The sequence below is a fragment of the Gopherus flavomarginatus genome, chromosome 7, assembly GCF_025201925.1.
Source record: "Gopherus flavomarginatus isolate rGopFla2 chromosome 7, rGopFla2.mat.asm, whole genome shotgun sequence".
NCBI classification, from domain to species: domain Eukaryota; kingdom Metazoa; phylum Chordata; order Testudines; family Testudinidae; genus Gopherus; species Gopherus flavomarginatus.
The window spans coordinates 38529171-38545543 of NC_066623.1; the positions used below are offsets into that span (position 1 = coordinate 38529171).

A 16373-nucleotide genomic window follows, 5' to 3' on the forward strand; every position below is an offset into this window, starting at 1 on the left:
CTGCTCCAGGTCACGGAACCGACGCTGTTCAGCATGGGGCTGCACACCGGGGAGATCCGGACAGCCCGCGCCTTTGCGGACAGAGATGCTGTGAAGCACAGGCTAGTCACGCTGGTGAAGGATAACGGGCAGCCGCCTCTGTCAGCCACAGTGACTCTCAACCTGGTGTTTGCCGAGAACTTCCAAGAGGCTGTTCCGGAAATGAGCGACCAATCAAGTGACTCCGCATCTCAGTCTGATTTACAGTTTTACTTGGTGTTGGCTTTAGCCTTAATCTCATTTTTGTTCCTCTTGACAGTTACACTGGCCATTGTGATGAAATTGCGAAGGTCAGGAAATCCCAAATTGCTTCAGTGTTTTGGTCCTGACCCTTATCCAAATACCGGCCGTAGGTTCCCACCAAGCTATGAAGACGGGACTTTGCCTTACACCTACCAGCTGTATTTGTCCTCAGAGTTAACGAGGAATAAATGTACCTTTCTGAAACCCAATGCCCAGATGTCAGAAAACATTCTGTGCAGTGACAGCTCTGGGATGTCATTTACTGGCAATGGATGTAGCAGTTTACATGGTGGGACGGAGACTACTGGGGAGGTGAGCTTCTTTCTTCATGCGCAATCTGATATTTTTACATCGTAGGCAGTCATTGTGAAATACTGCCTTGATGTTTTTAGGTGTATCTCTTGCTTTTATCTCCACAGTGGTTAAAGTATCCCATATATAAATGAATTTGTTTTCAGAACAAAAATCCATGCATGGCAGAGAAAGATTATTTCCGTTTATAGATGACGAAATGAGAGACAAAGGGTATAACTGATCTGGGTATGTCACAGAAGAATTCTGCATTTGAATCTAAGATAAAACTCAGTCTTCCCAGTTCCCTATCCACTTCCTTAATTGCACGTCCATTCTTATTTTCCAAATCAGAGCCTCTTTTCTCTCATTACAAAAGGTCTAACTGAAATAAATACATTATGTATAAATATTTATGCATCTCGGGTAAGATGTATTTCTTCCAAAGAAGACAAAATATTAAAGTCATCTAATTTTAATATATAAATTTTCTTTAATGCTCTTCTATATGCTTTTTGAGCACCTCTTCTTTACGATCTTAGGTGAATGTTATAATCACAAACATTTATATACTTTGACCTACTTCTCATATTTTTCTTGAGACTTTTATAGCACGTTATTGGGATATGGTGTCATATAAGGGTGTTATTGGCATAATTTTTATGATTACATTTCCTACCAGTGGTAGAGCCATGCCGTAATTATGCAGGTCACCTGAAACGTGATGATGAAAAAAAACCCTCACAAAATGTCATAATGTATTCTGCATATGCCACACAATTTACATGGTGGAAATATTTTACAAATATTTCACAGGTTTAAAAATGTTTTAGAGCATTTTTCTGTCGCTATCTGCTCTTATCAAGCCAAGTTTTCTTGCCTACCGTGAATCCAAATATCCATAGATCATAGGGGCCATAACAATCCTTAAAATGCATTTCTATATGTACACATGATATGTTCTGGAGTTGGCCCTCTTTGCACTTTCCAGAGCCAGGAGCAAATGCTGAATCCAATGGACATGTTAATACTTATTTTTCAATAGCGTAGATATACTAATAGCCCTCCAGAATCTCGAGATATCGATCCTGAGAATGGTCACTGGAGCATGACTAAATATTGACTATCATGGTTCTGGGGTTAGTTTAAATATTTCAACGGGGGAGGAGCATACTCCACAACTGAGGGGAAGAAGGAAACATTTCCCTGGAATGCTTATATTTCAGAATGTCGCATTTTTGAAGGATTCGGCTCTTTGGAAATCTTAGAAGTTAGAACATAGGAACACAGGTTGTCCTCAAAGGCACGCAGTAGCGCTCAAAGTTCAGTTGAAGTGGTCAAAGATGAATGCCAAATTGAAGAAACGTGATCTTACTCATCTCTTGGCACTGTAATTTATCAAATGGATGTTACTGCCACATATGTGGTATGCATCTGTGTATATGTGTATGTTGCTGTGTGTATATATATATACACACGTGTTCCTTTCGTATTTTGACTTCAGGGATTATTGGCATATACATTCCTCTTGTGGTAGCATAATCAAGGAAAATTAGACTAGATATTAGAAAACTGAACTTGAAAACTACCAGGCTGGGAAATACACAGAGTACGAATTGTTTTATAATACCCATTTGACAAAGCTCACCCCTAGATAACACAAATTTCATTTCATCTATTGATTTGGTAATTAATATTATGAATTAAATGATGAATCTGACCAAGTCAAAATATCTGAAATGTGAACAAAATACGACTTAGTGCTGCACTTGAATATATCAAATCTAAGGTTACTAAACGAAGATATTGGTATATAACAACTGCACAGTATGTGAGTGAAAGTCTAAAAAAACCACTTATATTTAAAAGCTATATATATACATAATAACTCCAGGGGGAAAGGGAGATATGTCTAATTCATATGCACTCAGATTAAAATTACAAAAATATTATCAGTAAGTCTTTTAAGGAATAGAAAGATTCGTCGCTGACAATAGTTTTGTGGATTTCCTGTGCATATATCAGACTCATTTGCCTAAGAAAAATAACGCAGCATATTTTTAAAAATAAGTGTCAAATATAACTACAAATCTACAAACTCCAGCGCAGAGCTTCTGCAGTATTCGGTTGAGACTCTGAGCGCCGCTGTTTACCAATCAGGGAGAGAAACGCGAAGAGAGATCCAGCCAGCGCAGCACAGCTGTTAGCACAGAACACAGAGATCAGACTCTCTCACTGGCTCTCTCTGGACTAAGCATTAATGGACGATACTGGCTGAAATAGGCTTATGATTTCACACCCAATATTTTCGGAAACAATTGGCAGACATTCCCTGAGGGAGAATCGGCGGCATTTCCACATTACCATGGGAACTGCAAGTGCAGAAAGGCTCCGGGACTGCAAAGGGCGAGCCCTATTCTGCATGATACTGGTTACCGTTTGGGAAGCAGTTTCTGGGCAGATTCGCTATTTTATTCCGGAGGAAATGGAGAGAGGGTCTTTTGTGGGGAACATCGCAAAGGATCTGGGGCTGAATGTAGAGCAGCTCTCAGACCGCGGAGTCCGTATTGTTTCCGGAGGTAAGACTCAGTACTTTGCTTTAGATTTCAAGACCGGCCATTTATACATCACCGAGAGAATAGACAGAGAGCAGATCTGTGGCCGAGTGGAGAAGTGTTTGTTAAACTGTGAGCTTATAGTGGAGGATAAAATGAAACTTTTTCCGGTCGAAGTTGAAATCACAGATATTAATGATAATGCTCCCAGCTTCCGGTCAGAAGAATTCGATTTAAAAATCAGTGAAACAAGAGCGCCAGGATCACGGTTTTCTGTGCGTCAGGCAGAGGATCCGGATATGGGACTAAATTCCATCCAGAGCTACCAACTCAGCAGTAACACGCATTTCTTACTGGATGTAGAAACGCGATCTGATGGAGTAAAATACGCCGAAGTGGTGCTGGAAAAGTCTCTAGACCGGGAAGAACAAGCCGTTCACAATCTAATCCTCACAGCCACTGACGGGGGAGATCCAGTCAGATCCGGCACTGCGCAAATCCGCGTTATTGTTCTCGATTCTAATGACAATGCCCCAGTTTTTAGCCAGCCTGTCTACAAAGTGAGCGTTTGGGAAAATGTGCCTGAAGGTTCCACGGTTGTTACAGTAAAAGCCACTGACCTCGATGAAGGAGTCAACAAAGAGGTGAAATACTCTTTCCAAAAAATCACAGACAAAGCTCTTCAGATGTTCCACTTGGACCCAAAAACGGGTGAAATAACAGTCGTGGGGAAACTGGACTTTGAGGAAGCTGCATTGTATGAAGCTGAGGTGCAAGCGCATGACGTGGGAGGTCTTTTCGACAAATCGAAAATTGTAATCCTTGTTAGTGATGTGAATGATAACGCCCCGGAAATCGCTCTCAGGTCTTTCATTAGCTCGATCCCCGAGGACTCTCCACCCGGGACTGTGATCGCCCTTTTAAATGTGCAAGATGCAGACTCAGGAGACAATGGGGAGGTCACGTGCTCCACACCAGGCGACCTCCCCTTCCAGCTGATGAAACCCTTCCATAATTATTACAGTCTGGTGACAGACCGAGCCCTGGATAGGGAGCAGGTGGCAGCATACAACATCACAGTGACCGCCACGGACAATGGGACTCCTCCGCTTTCTACAGTCACTACGATCCCACTCCGGATTTTAGACACGAACGACAACGCCCCCTTCTTCGATCAAACATCCTACACCGCCTATGTCACTGAGAATAACCCGAGAGGAGCCTCCGTTTTCTCCCTGAAGGCTAATGACCCTGACGAAGGGGAGAACGCCAGAGTCACCTACTCTGTTACCGAAGGTCAGATCCAGGAAGTTCCTCTCTCCTCCTCCATCTCCATTAACTCCGAGACTGGGGTTCTCTACGCTCTGCGCTCCTTTGATTACGAACAGTTCCGGGAGATTCGGTTCCAAGTGCAGGCTCAGGACGGAGGTTCCCCACCTCTCAGCAGTAATGTCTCCGTCACTCTCTTTCTACTGGATCAGAATGACAACAGCTCGCACATCTTACACCCCTCCTTTCCCACCGATGGCTCCACGGGAGTGGAGTTGGCCCCTCGCTCCTCCGAGCCGGGTTACCTGGTCACTAAGGTGGTGGCGGTGGATGCAGACTCCGGGCAGAACGCCTGGCTCTCCTACCAGCTGCTGAAGGCTACAGAGCCGGGGCTCTTCTCTGTGGGACTCCACAGCGGCGAGATCAGGACGGCGCGCTACTTTCTCGACAAAGATGCGCTCAAGCAAAGTCTGGTGGTTTTAGTGAAGGACAACGGGCAGCCCCCTCTCTCTGCCACGGCCACTGTCACGGTGGTGGTGGCTGACAGCATCCCCGAAATCCTCTCCGATTTAAGCAGCCTCTCAGCTCCTGTAGACCCCCAGTCCAGCCTCACCTTGTATTTGGTGATCGCTGTGGCTTCCGTTTCCTGCTTGTTCTTTACCTTTCTCATAGTGTTAGTGGCGCTGAGGCTCCGCCGGTGGAGAAACTCGCAGCTGTTTGACTCCTCGAGTGTGACTTTCAGTGGAGTTCCCGTCTCGCAGTTTGTGGGGCTCGATGGAGTCAGAGCTTCTCTTCACTCCTACTCACGTGAGGTTTCTCTCACCACGGACTCCAGAAAGAGCCAGTTCAACGTTACCAAATCAAACGATTCAAATACTCTGACTAGTCAGCAGACTTACGAGATAAAGAATCCTGTTCTAATGACTGAAGAGTTATACATTAATAACGGGGATCAGACCTCTTTTGTTCAGGTGAGCTGATATTTTGGCGCTTTCTTATTTGTGTTTAGATATAAAGACTTTTGAATATATAGCAGTAATCTAAATGTACAGGGTGGGGGATGTTATATTTAGCATAATGCACGTGTAATTCATTTGGAAGTGTTTTGAAAACCACTGTAACCCCCGGAATATTTGGTCAGACCTTATACATTTTGTTTTGTGTCACAGAAGAGACATATCTTAATTCAATTTACGAGTTCTGATGAAATAATAATTCATTTAAAACCTGGCACTATCTTTATCTATGATAACGGATACTTTTCATTGCCTGAAATAATATAAAGATATTGGGGCATAATTTAAAAAAAGATTGACGGAGAGTATGAACGGTATTTTAAAGGAGAGTGAATAGGTATCTGCTTGGCTGTCAATATTATTTTAATTTACAAATCAGCTTACTTGGATCCCAATTTGATGTTATTGCAAACTATATGCACTCAAAATCCATGATGAGGAAATTAAGGTTATGTTATTCTGAGAGGTATTGGTGACTGCATCCATCATAAACCTCTTTGAGACTGGGTGTGAATACACTTTTCAAGTAACGTAGCTAGCTGTCAGGATAAGTTAATGGGAAGCCCCTCACCTAAGACAAAAGGGGGTTGTGAACCCACCCGAAAGTTTGGAGTGAGTGGGCGGAATGCTATTTCTGAGTAATGTTTGTGTGAGGGGTGGAGGAGAGGCATAACGCACAGACACTAAACTGAGAGAGCTTTTGAGTCTGGCGTTGGCTAAAGAGTTTTGGTTGTGTAAGCTGAGAAACGGCTCCTTTTTTTCTTCGGTCCTCCTGTCTTTGGAGAAGAAGATCGTTGTACATTCGCTGTAAATCAATAAGACTGCCTCAGAGAAAATACCAGACTCCATCAACTTCTGCTTCCAGCTGGAACCTCCGGAGGGCCCAGAAATTTGACCAGCAGCTGGAGTGAAAAGGGAGCAACAGTTATAAACATTTATCTAGGATGAAGATACTATTTGAACACGTTTTTCATTTCTTGTAATAATAATATTCTTGTGTCCTAGTTTGGGTCCCTGAGAAGTTGCCATATATGCGTGTCAGATTATGCTAATGCTTTTAAACATAGCTAGTATTATAAGGACTATTCTAACATTTCTTAGTCATGTTTATCTAGGAAGAGAGATTTTTGCAACACTACATGGATTAAAATAATTTTTAAAAGTCTAACTGAAATTTCCACGGTGAATGGACCGATAATTATAGATAACTTATCAGTCAATGGTGAACGGATATTTGACAGTCTTATTTTATCTTTGCATCGTAGAGCAATTTTTAATATACGGATTTACTAGGACTTTACCTTTCCAGAGATGCTTTATTGGAACACTTCAGGGTATGTTTGGGAACCTTTTACTGGGCTTTTTAATGCAGTTCTGTTTCTGTAGGACAATTCTGCCTAGTGCGTACTTATAGTACAATTTGAGAATGGAAATTTTCCTTTGTTGCTTTAGAAACAATCTGTGTATTGTGAGTGGACCAAGTAGTTTGAAGGAAAAAGAGAAGCTAAAATGGACAATAAGACCCTAAAGCTAACTCAGAAAATGACTTAGTTCAGAAGTTTACTTTGAGAGTTTGAATCCGCGGCTGCTCATGTGCGCTCATGTCATTCACGTGTTAAAAATGCTAAACTGTCAAACAGTATTGGCTGTGTTTCACGGGTATTAGTGCCTGTGGTAGATGTGATTCTTATAATAGAACTTGTTGTGAATGTTGGAAAGTTCTCCTACCTGTTCATATTCATATATACAGATATAAATATACTGAATCATTGTCACCACGTACACACAAACGATACAGAAAATTCAAGAATGTCTGTTGTTTGTGCTATCCATGAATGGCTACACACAAACATACGTACATAGTATTTATAGTCGAGACTTTTACATCTCATCTGTGATTCACTTGTTTACAATTAAGAGAAATCATTTCACAACACTGTACATTTAGAATACGTTTTGAACAGAAAAAAAAATATCCCACGAGAGTCCTAGACCTGCGTCGCCGCCCATAATAAAATCACTGCTATTGCAGTTCTCCCGTTGAGACTCGGAGTGCCGCTGTTGGCCAATGCGGAGCCAGGGCTGGAGCCGGAGATCCACCGGAGGCTCCTGCAGTGCGATTACTCTGTCACACAGCGCAGATGGGAGAGGGAACGGCAGAGAGACCTTCACAGTCCGGCTGAGAAAAAGGAACCGCCACAGAGCGCTCTGTACAGCTGAGAAGACAATCGGGACTCCATTTGCACTACGTGATCGCACATTTCTTCAACCTGAAGGGATTAATGAAAACAAAGAAGACAGCAAGAATAGTGCAGTTCTGACAGGGACCGGGATGGAAATCAGACACAGAGAGCCGGGCTGGGCAGTCACACGGCAAGTACTGTTGTTTCCCTTCTTATTGTCTTTGTTCTGCCGGGCGGTCTCGGAGCAGATTGGTTATTCGATTCCCGAGGAAATGGCGAAAGGTTCCCTTGTGGGGAATCTCGCCAAGGATTTGGGGCTGAGTGTGAGAGAACTGCCCAACCGGAAGCTCCGTGTTGTCTCTGCAGCTAAAAAGCAATACTTCAGCGTGAATGGGGAAAGTGGCAACGTCTATGTGAATGACAGGCTAGACCGGGAGGAGATATGCGGGACATCTCAACTCTGCGTCATAAATTTCGAAACTGTGCTGGAAAATCCCTTCAATGTTTTCCACATAAAAGTCGCGATCCAAGACATTAACGATAATGCCCCGCGTTTTGTAAAAGATAACATCAAACTAGAGATGATTGAATCTACTTTACCAGGTGCCCGTTTTCTCCTGGGAAACGCTGAAGATCCTGACGTTGGGATGAATTCTTTGCAGAGTTATCAGCTGAGCCCCAATCAGTATTTCATCCTGAAAGTCAAAGAGAGCCGGGATGGCAAGAAATATGTAGATTTAGTGCTGCAGACACCCCTAGATCGAGAAAGCCAGAGCAGCCTTCACTTGATTCTCACTGCTGTGGATGGGGGAGCGCCACAGAGGACTGGGACCGCCCAGATATGGATTAATGTCACCGACGCCAATGACCACCCTCCCGTCTTCACTCCTGAGTTCTACAAAGTGAGCCTGAGGGAAAATGCACCGACGGGCTCCTTAGTGCTTCATGTTAAAGCCACCGACAACGATGAAGGTTCAAATGCTCAGATCAGCTACGTCTTCAGCAACATTCCAGAAAAGGCTCGTCAGAAATTCAGTCTGGACTCAGAAACCGGGAAAATTACAGTAAAGGAGCCTTTGGACTTTGAGGATACACGTGACTACACCCTGGCAGTAGAAGCAAAGGATGGAGGCGGACTAGTGACACACTGCAAAGTGGAAATCGAGGTTCTTGATGAGAATGACAATGCCCCCGAAATGACACTTACATCCATCTCCAATCCAGTCCCAGAAGACTCACTGCCTGGAACAGTGATAGCTCTGATTAATGTTAAGGATCAAGATTCTGAAGATAATGGAAAGGTCTCCTGCCATTTGCAAGATAATTTGCCATTTAAGATAATTTCTTCTTCTAATAACTACTACAAACTCATCACAGACAGCACCTTGGAAAGGGAAAGGACCCCGGAGTACAATATCACAATCACCGCCACAGACAAAGGCTCTCCCCCTCTCTCCACCCAGAAAACCATCCTGTTGCAGCTCTCAGATATTAATGACAATGCCCCTGTCTTTGAGAAAACTTCCTACACCGCCTATGTGCCAGAGAACAATCCCTCGGGGTCTTCTATTTTCAGTGTAGAAGCCTCAGACCTGGATCTGGACTGGAACGCCCAAGTCACTTACTCCATCCTAAGGAGCAACCTCCAGGAGGTGCCTCTCTCCTCCTACATCTCCATTAACTCCCAGACCGGAGCTATCTATGCCCAGCGCTCCTTCGACTACGAGCAATTCCGGGAGTTTGAAGTGCAAGTGCAGGCCCAAGACGGCGGATCCCCACCTCTCAGCAGCAATGTCACCGTCAGGGTGTTTATTCTGGATCAGAATGATAACATCCCTCGCATCCTGTACCCTTCCCTGGGAGCCGATGGCTCCGCCTTGTTCGAGATGGTCCCTCGCTCAGCCGAGGCAGGTTATCTGGTGACGAAGGTGGTGGCGGTGGATGCTGACTCAGGACACAATGCCTGGCTCTCCTACCATCTGCTCCAGGTCACGGAACCAACGCTGTTCAGCATGGGGCTGCATACCGGGGAGATCCGGACAGCCCGCGCCTTTGTGGACAGAGATGCTGTGAAGCACAGGCTAGTCACGCTGGTGAAGGATAACGGGCAGCCGCCTCTGTCCGCTACAGTGACTCTCAACCTGGTGTTTGCCGAGAACTTCCAAGAGGCTCTTCCGGAAATGAACGATCAGTCGGGTGACTCTGCATCTCAGTCTGATTTACAATTTTACTTGGTGTTGGCTTTAACCTTGATCTCATTTTTATTCCTCCTGACCGTTACACTCGTCATTGCGGTGAAATTGCGAAGTTCAAGGAAACCTAAATTACTTCAGTGTTTTGGTCCTGACCCTTATTCAGAGGCTAGCAATAGGTTCCCACTGAGCTATGATGATGGAACTTTGCCTTATTCGTATCAGCTGTGTTTATCCTCGGATTTCAAGAAGAATCTTAATGTCCAGATAGCAGAGAATATTCTGTGCAGTGACAGCTCTGGGATGCTATTTCTGGGCAATGGAAGTAACATATTACAGGCTGAGAAGACTGCTGGGGAGGTAAGCTTCCAATTTCATATTCATCTCTGTTTGCAGATTTTTAAGTATATGTTTACCTCTTCAAGGAGTGTAGGAGTTCATTGTGAAACTGAACGTGAGTAATTTTTCAGCTATTATGTGGTACGCATCACTGGAATCTCTGAAACACAAGTTAATCATAGAATAATAAAAATATAAAAATGTAAGACTGGCAAGGACCTCCCAGCCCTCTCTACTGAGTCCGAACCAAGGAAAACTATACCATCCATGACAGGTGTCAAGCTGTTCTGCAATGAATCAAGAGCCTGGACAAACTGTTAGGAAACAGGGCACAATCCTCCTGCCTCCCCCCCCCCCCATTGCCTGTTAATTCTATATATAGTTTTCACCAACCAGTTATCGAGTGTAAACACTTTACAGCATTAACATGAAGTCACAGACAGTCCCCTTGGATACTCCAATCTGTCTCACCACCAAGGTAAGCTTGCCATTGTGATAGATGGTCCCTTCCACCAATGATCACAGCAATATTCAGGTTACTCTCAGTCCCAAAGGATCAGTCACTTACCCCAGGTCCATTGCACTTTAGATCTCACAACAAAGACAAGGCTAGTAGCCAAATCTATAATAAAGTATCTAAGCATTTATTAACTAGGAAAAGATGAAAACAGCTGAACATACACACTCAAATGAGTTACAGTGTTAAGTTTCAAAAGATAGTAGAAGCTTCTCTAATAAGCAAGTTCTATGTATTCCTTGGGGCTAACACTGGCTAAGCACTTGGGACCTTTTGCTTATGTTTAGTAATTCTTGCCCCTTAGAGTTTAAGCAGCATAAATATACAGTTCCGCCTTATTAGGGCTTCTGATTCCTTCCTCCCTTCTGCTTCAGGTAGCAAACTCAGCTGTTGGGAGGAATTCATTTGAAGGTTTCCTATTCATGGGGGATGGGAGAAGAGTAATAAAGAGAGTCTTTTGTCCTCTGATGTTCCACAATAGTAGTTCTGGTGTTGATGGGCCTTCTTTGCCAGGTAGGACATAACATCTTTTGCTGGAGGCTAGTATTTAACAGGAGTTAATATTTCTCTTTTGTCTGGTGATTTACAGAGGCTTATAATATAAATGCTTAATTACCTTACAATGTGGGATACAGATTTTATAAGTAAGATTAATGCATTCAGAAACTTACAAGCACTCAATAAATTCTAAATACCAAGCACATTTTTATAATTCTGATTCCTGTTTTAAAATACTAACACTCAGGTGAGCTATACTGGTTCCAGCTACCTGTTTGTCAATATTCAAATGAAGCATGGGGATCTTGGCATAAATTGTCACCTGGTTTGCCAGCTTCACAACAGGTGTTTGTCCAACCTGTTCTTAAAAACCTCCAATGATGGGGATTCCACAACCTCCCTTGGAAGGCTAGTCAAGTTTTTTGCTGCCCTTATAGTTAGAAAGGTTCTCCTAGTCTAACCTAAATCTCCCTTGCTGCAGATTAAGCCAATTACTGTACTTCTTGTCCTGCCTTCAGTGGACACAGAGAACAACTAATCACCATAGTCTTTATAACAGCCCTTAACATATTTGAAGACTGTTATCAAGTCCCCTTTCAGTCTTCTTTTCAGAAGACTAAATATGCCCAGTTTGTTTAACCTTTCTGCGTTGGTCAAGTTTTCTAAACATTTGATCATTTTTGTTGCTCTCCTCTGGACTCTGTCCAGTTTGTCCACATTTTTCCTAAAGTGTGGTGTCCAGAACTGGACACAGTACTGCTGCTGAAACCTCAACAGTGCTGAATACAGGGGCACAATTGTCTCCCATGTCTTACTTATTGCTGTCCTGTTAATACACACAGGAATGTTATTAGCCTTTTTCAGAACTGCATCACATGGTTGACTCATATTCAATTTGTGATCTGCTGTAATCTCATGATCCTTTTCAGCAGTACTACCATCTAGGCAGTTATTCCTCATTTTGTAGCTGTGCATTTGAGGTTTTCCTTCCTAAGGACTATGCACTTGTCTTTATTGAATTTCATCTTGTTGAATTCAGACCAATTCTCCAGTTTGTAGAAGTCATTTTGAATTATAATCCTGTATTCCAAAGTGCTTGCAAGCCTTCCCATCTTGGTGTCATCTGCAAATTGTATAAGTATACTCTCCACTCCATTATCAAAATCATTAATGAAAATATTGAATAATATTGGACCCAGGACTGACCACTGCAGGACCCCATTAAATACATCCTCCCAGTTTATGAATGAACCATTGATAACTACTCTTTGAGTAAGGTCTTTCAATCAGTTGTGAACCCATTTTATACAAATTTCATTAGACGGCATTTCCCTAGTGTGCTTATGAGAATGTCATGTGGGACTGTGTCAAAAACTTTACTAAAATCAATATATATCACATCTACTGCTTCTGCCCAATCCCCAAGGCCAGTAACCCTGTCAAATAAGGCAAATAGGTTGGTTAGCATTATTTTGTTCTTGAGAAATCCATGCTGGCTATTCTTTATAAACCTGTTGTCCTTTAGAACCTTACAAACTGATTGTATAATAATTAGTTTCAATATCTATCCTGCTATTGAAATTAGGCTGACAGGTCTATAATTCCCTAGGTTATTCTTGTTCCTCTTTTAAAAAACAGGTACTATATTTGTCCTTTTCTAGTCCTCTGAGACCTCATCTGTCCCCTAGGAGTTCACAAAGAAAATTGCTAACAGTTCTGAGATTGCTTCGCCTAGTTTCTGAAGTACTGTAGGATGAATTTTGTCAGGCCCTACCAACTTATTTAAACATTCTTTAACCTGTTCTTTCCCTATTTTGGCTTGAGTTCCTTCTGTATCACTGCCTGCAATGACTCAAGAGAGTGACTCAAACTCAGGCCAGACTGTCAGGGCACAAACCTCAAATTGGCTGTGAGTTCTATACTTAGATTTCACTAAACAAATATCAAGTGTAAACACGTCAGGCACTATGACAGCTTTAACATGGAGTCACAAATAGTCCCCTTATGTACTAGTCTGTCTCACCACCAACATGAGCTTACTTTTTTGATAGATAGTCCCTAACATCCTAACATCAAAAATCACAGCAATATTCAGGTTACTCCCTGTCCCAAAGTCATTTACCCCAGGTCAGTTGCACTTTATATATCACACCAAAGACAATTGGCTTCTATCCAATTCTATAATAAACTATATAAAGATTTATTAAACAAGAAAAGAAAATCCAGGTAGTCATAGAAACAGAAATGAGATACAAGCTTTATTTTTAAAAGCTAATGGAAGCTTCCATAATAAGCAAGCAGTGTATGTTCTTTAGGGTAACCCAAGCAAAACAGCTGGGGATCTCTTGCTCATGCCTATAAACACTTTGTACCCTGAGTTCACACAGCATAGAGATAAAGTTCCTTTTATCCCCCTCCTGGCATGTACTATCAGATGCAAGCACCGCTGGTGGGAGGATGGAGGTGGAACACACCCTTTCTATTCACACTCTACACATTATTGTAATAATCTTTGTACAATGTAAGCCTTGTAAGGTTTCATATGAAAACTCATAATTTGCTGGTCAGTAATGTACTGGTAAAATATGTGTGGCAACATTGTATGTGAAGTTATAAAATTCCTGTGTATGATGTATGAACACATGTTCTACAGCCCTACCCAAGCAGAAATCAGGTCTATTCTAAACGAAGAAAGGAATGTGTGCTTGACTTAATTTGCATTTAAGCAGTAAACAGAGTCATCAAGCAGGGAGGGAAAACAAAGGAAGTTCAAACAGGTAAAAAAAACAGCATGGAATATCCTTCCACACGGACTCTTTGTCTCTTGGATCTCAGCTGAAATATTTTTCAAGGGGAGAGGACTGAAACTATAAAAACAAGGGACAAACACCCCAAGGGATCCCTCTTTCTCTCCCTGCCCACATCATTCTCAGCACCTGAGAAAACAAAAGGAAACAACCATTGGACTCTGGGGGAGGGGTCCTGACCTTGGTCAGTAATTTGCTGGAGCATGTGGTGAGAAAGTGTACTTTGCAACTAAGACAGTTTCTTAAGTAGATACTAGTAAACATTTTTTTTCTTTTCTTTTCTTTTTTTTTTTTTTTTTGGTTAACCATTTCTGACTTCTATGCTACAACACTTGTTCTCAATTCAAAATCTATATTTTTGTAGCTAATATATTTGTTTTACTGTTTTATCTCATCCAATGTGTTGAAATAGAAGTGTCTGGGTAACTCCCTTTAAGATAATAAGATTGCATACTATTTCCTTAAAGGTTGAGGGGAGGGATAGCTCAGTGGTTTGAGCATTGGCCTGGGTTGTGAGTTCAATCCTTGAGGGGACCATTTAGGGATTTGGGGCAAAAATCTGTCTGGGGATTGGTCCTGCTTTGACTAGAGGGTTGGACTAGATGTCCTCCTGAGGTCCCTTCCAACCCTGATATTCTATGAATCTATTATTAATATGTTTATACTGGTGGGAGTCTGCTATAGAAGACCAGGTGGATGAGACTTTCTTCAGGCAAGTAACAGAAGTTACCAGATTACAGGCCCTGGTTCTTATGGGGGACTTCAAACACCCCAGTATCTCCTGAGGGAGCAATACAGCAGTGCACAAACAATCCAGGAAGTTTTTGGAAGGTGTAGGGGACAATTTCCTGGTGCAAGTGTTGGAGGAACCAACGAGGGGCAGAGCTCTTCTTGACCTGCTGCTCACAAACAGGGAAGAATCAGTAGGGGAAGCAAAAGTGGACAGGAACCTGGGATGCAGTGACCATGAGGTGGTCAAGTTCAGGATTCTGACACAAGGAAGAAAGGAGAGCAGCAGAATACGGACCCTGTACTTCAGAAAAGCAGACCTTGACTCCTTCAGGGAACTGATTGGCAGGATCCCCTGGGAGAATAACATGAGGGGGAAAGGAGTCCAGGAGAGCTGGCTATATTTTATAATCCTTATTGAGGTTGCAGGAACAAACCAACCCAATGTGTAGAAAGAATAGTAAATATGGGAGGCGACCAGCTTAGCTTAACAGTGAAATTCTTGCTGATCTTAAACACAAAAAAGAAGCTTACAAGAAGTGGAAGATTGGACAAATGACCAGGGAGGAGTATAAAAATATTGCTCAGGCATGCAGGAGTGAAATCGAGAAGGCCAAATCACACTTGGAGTTGCAGCTAGTAAGGGATGTTAAAAGTAACAAAAAGCGTTTATACAGGTATGTTAGCAACAAGAAGAAGGTCAGGGAAAGTATGGGTCCCTTACTGAATGGGGATGGCAAGCTAGTGACAGAGGATGTGGAAAAAGCTAATGTATTCAATGCTTTTTTGCCTGTCTTCGCAAACAAGGTCAGCACCCAAACTGCTGAACTGGGCAGCACATTATGGGGAGGAGGTGACCAGCCCTCTGTGGAGAAAGAAGAGGTTCAGGTCTGTTTAGAAAAGCTGGATGAGCACAAGTCCATGGGGCCAGATGCACTGTATCCGAGGGTGCTAAAGGAGTTGGCGGATGTAATTGCAGAGTCATTGTCTCTGAAAACTCTTTGAAAACTCATGGTGATTGGGGGAGGTCCCAGATGACTGGAAAAATGCTAATGTAGTGCCCATCTTTAAAAAAGGAAAGGAGGAGGATCCAGGAAACTACAGGCCAGTCAGGCTCACCTTACTCCCTGGAAAAATAATGGAGAAGGTCCTCAAGGAATCCATTTTGAAGCACTTGGAGGAGAAGAAAGTGATCAGAACAGTCAGCATGGATTTACCAAGGGCAAGTCATGCCTGACTAACCTAATTGCCTTCTATGATGAGCCATAACTGGTTCTGTGGATAAGGGGGAAGCAGTGGATGTGTTACTCTTTGACTTTAGCACAGCTTTTGATAGTCTCCCACAGTATTCTTGACAGCAAGTTAAAGAAGTATGGGCTGGATGAATGGACTGTAAGGTGGATAGAAAACTGGCTAGATCATCGGGCTCAATTGTAGTGATCAAAGGATCCATGTCTAGTTGGCAGCCAGGATCAAGCGGAGTGCCCCAAGGATTGATCCTGGGGCCAGTTTTGTTCAATATCTTCATTAATGATCTGGAGGATGGCGTGGATTGCAACCTCAGCAAGTTTGCAGATGACGCTAAACTGGGAGGTGTGATAGATAAGCTGGAGGGTAGGGATAGGCTACAGAGGGACCTAGACAAATTAGAGGATTGGGGCAAAAGAAATCTGATGAGGTTCAACAAGGACAAGT

General features: G+C 42.8%; 2 protein-coding genes across 27 annotated transcripts in view; both read left to right on the plus strand.

Moving 5' to 3' along the window:
* The window catches only part of LOC127055754 (protocadherin gamma-C5-like), a 342247-nt gene that overhangs the window by 198922 nt on the left and 126952 nt on the right, over nt 1-16373 (plus strand). For 4 of the 26 annotated variants that reach the window (XM_050963063.1, XM_050963051.1, XM_050963047.1 and 1 more), the window contains exon 2: nt 9508-9584. The exons of 18 other annotated variants lie outside the window; for them this stretch is intronic. In XM_050963063.1, coding sequence (XP_050819020.1) covers nt 9508-9584 — 77 coding nt within the window. Of the gene's footprint in view, nt 1-7470; nt 9585-9605; nt 10149-16373 lie in introns of those variants that run through there. 4 more of the 26 variants (XM_050963038.1, XM_050963039.1, XM_050963037.1 and 1 more) reach the window with 4 other exon arrangements.
* On the plus strand, nt 2775-5377 carry LOC127055777 (protocadherin gamma-A12-like). Its single transcript, XM_050963129.1, has one exon. The coding sequence runs from the start codon at nt 2861-2863 to the stop codon at nt 5375-5377; it is 2517 nt and encodes an 838-aa protein (XP_050819086.1). The 5' UTR covers nt 2775-2860.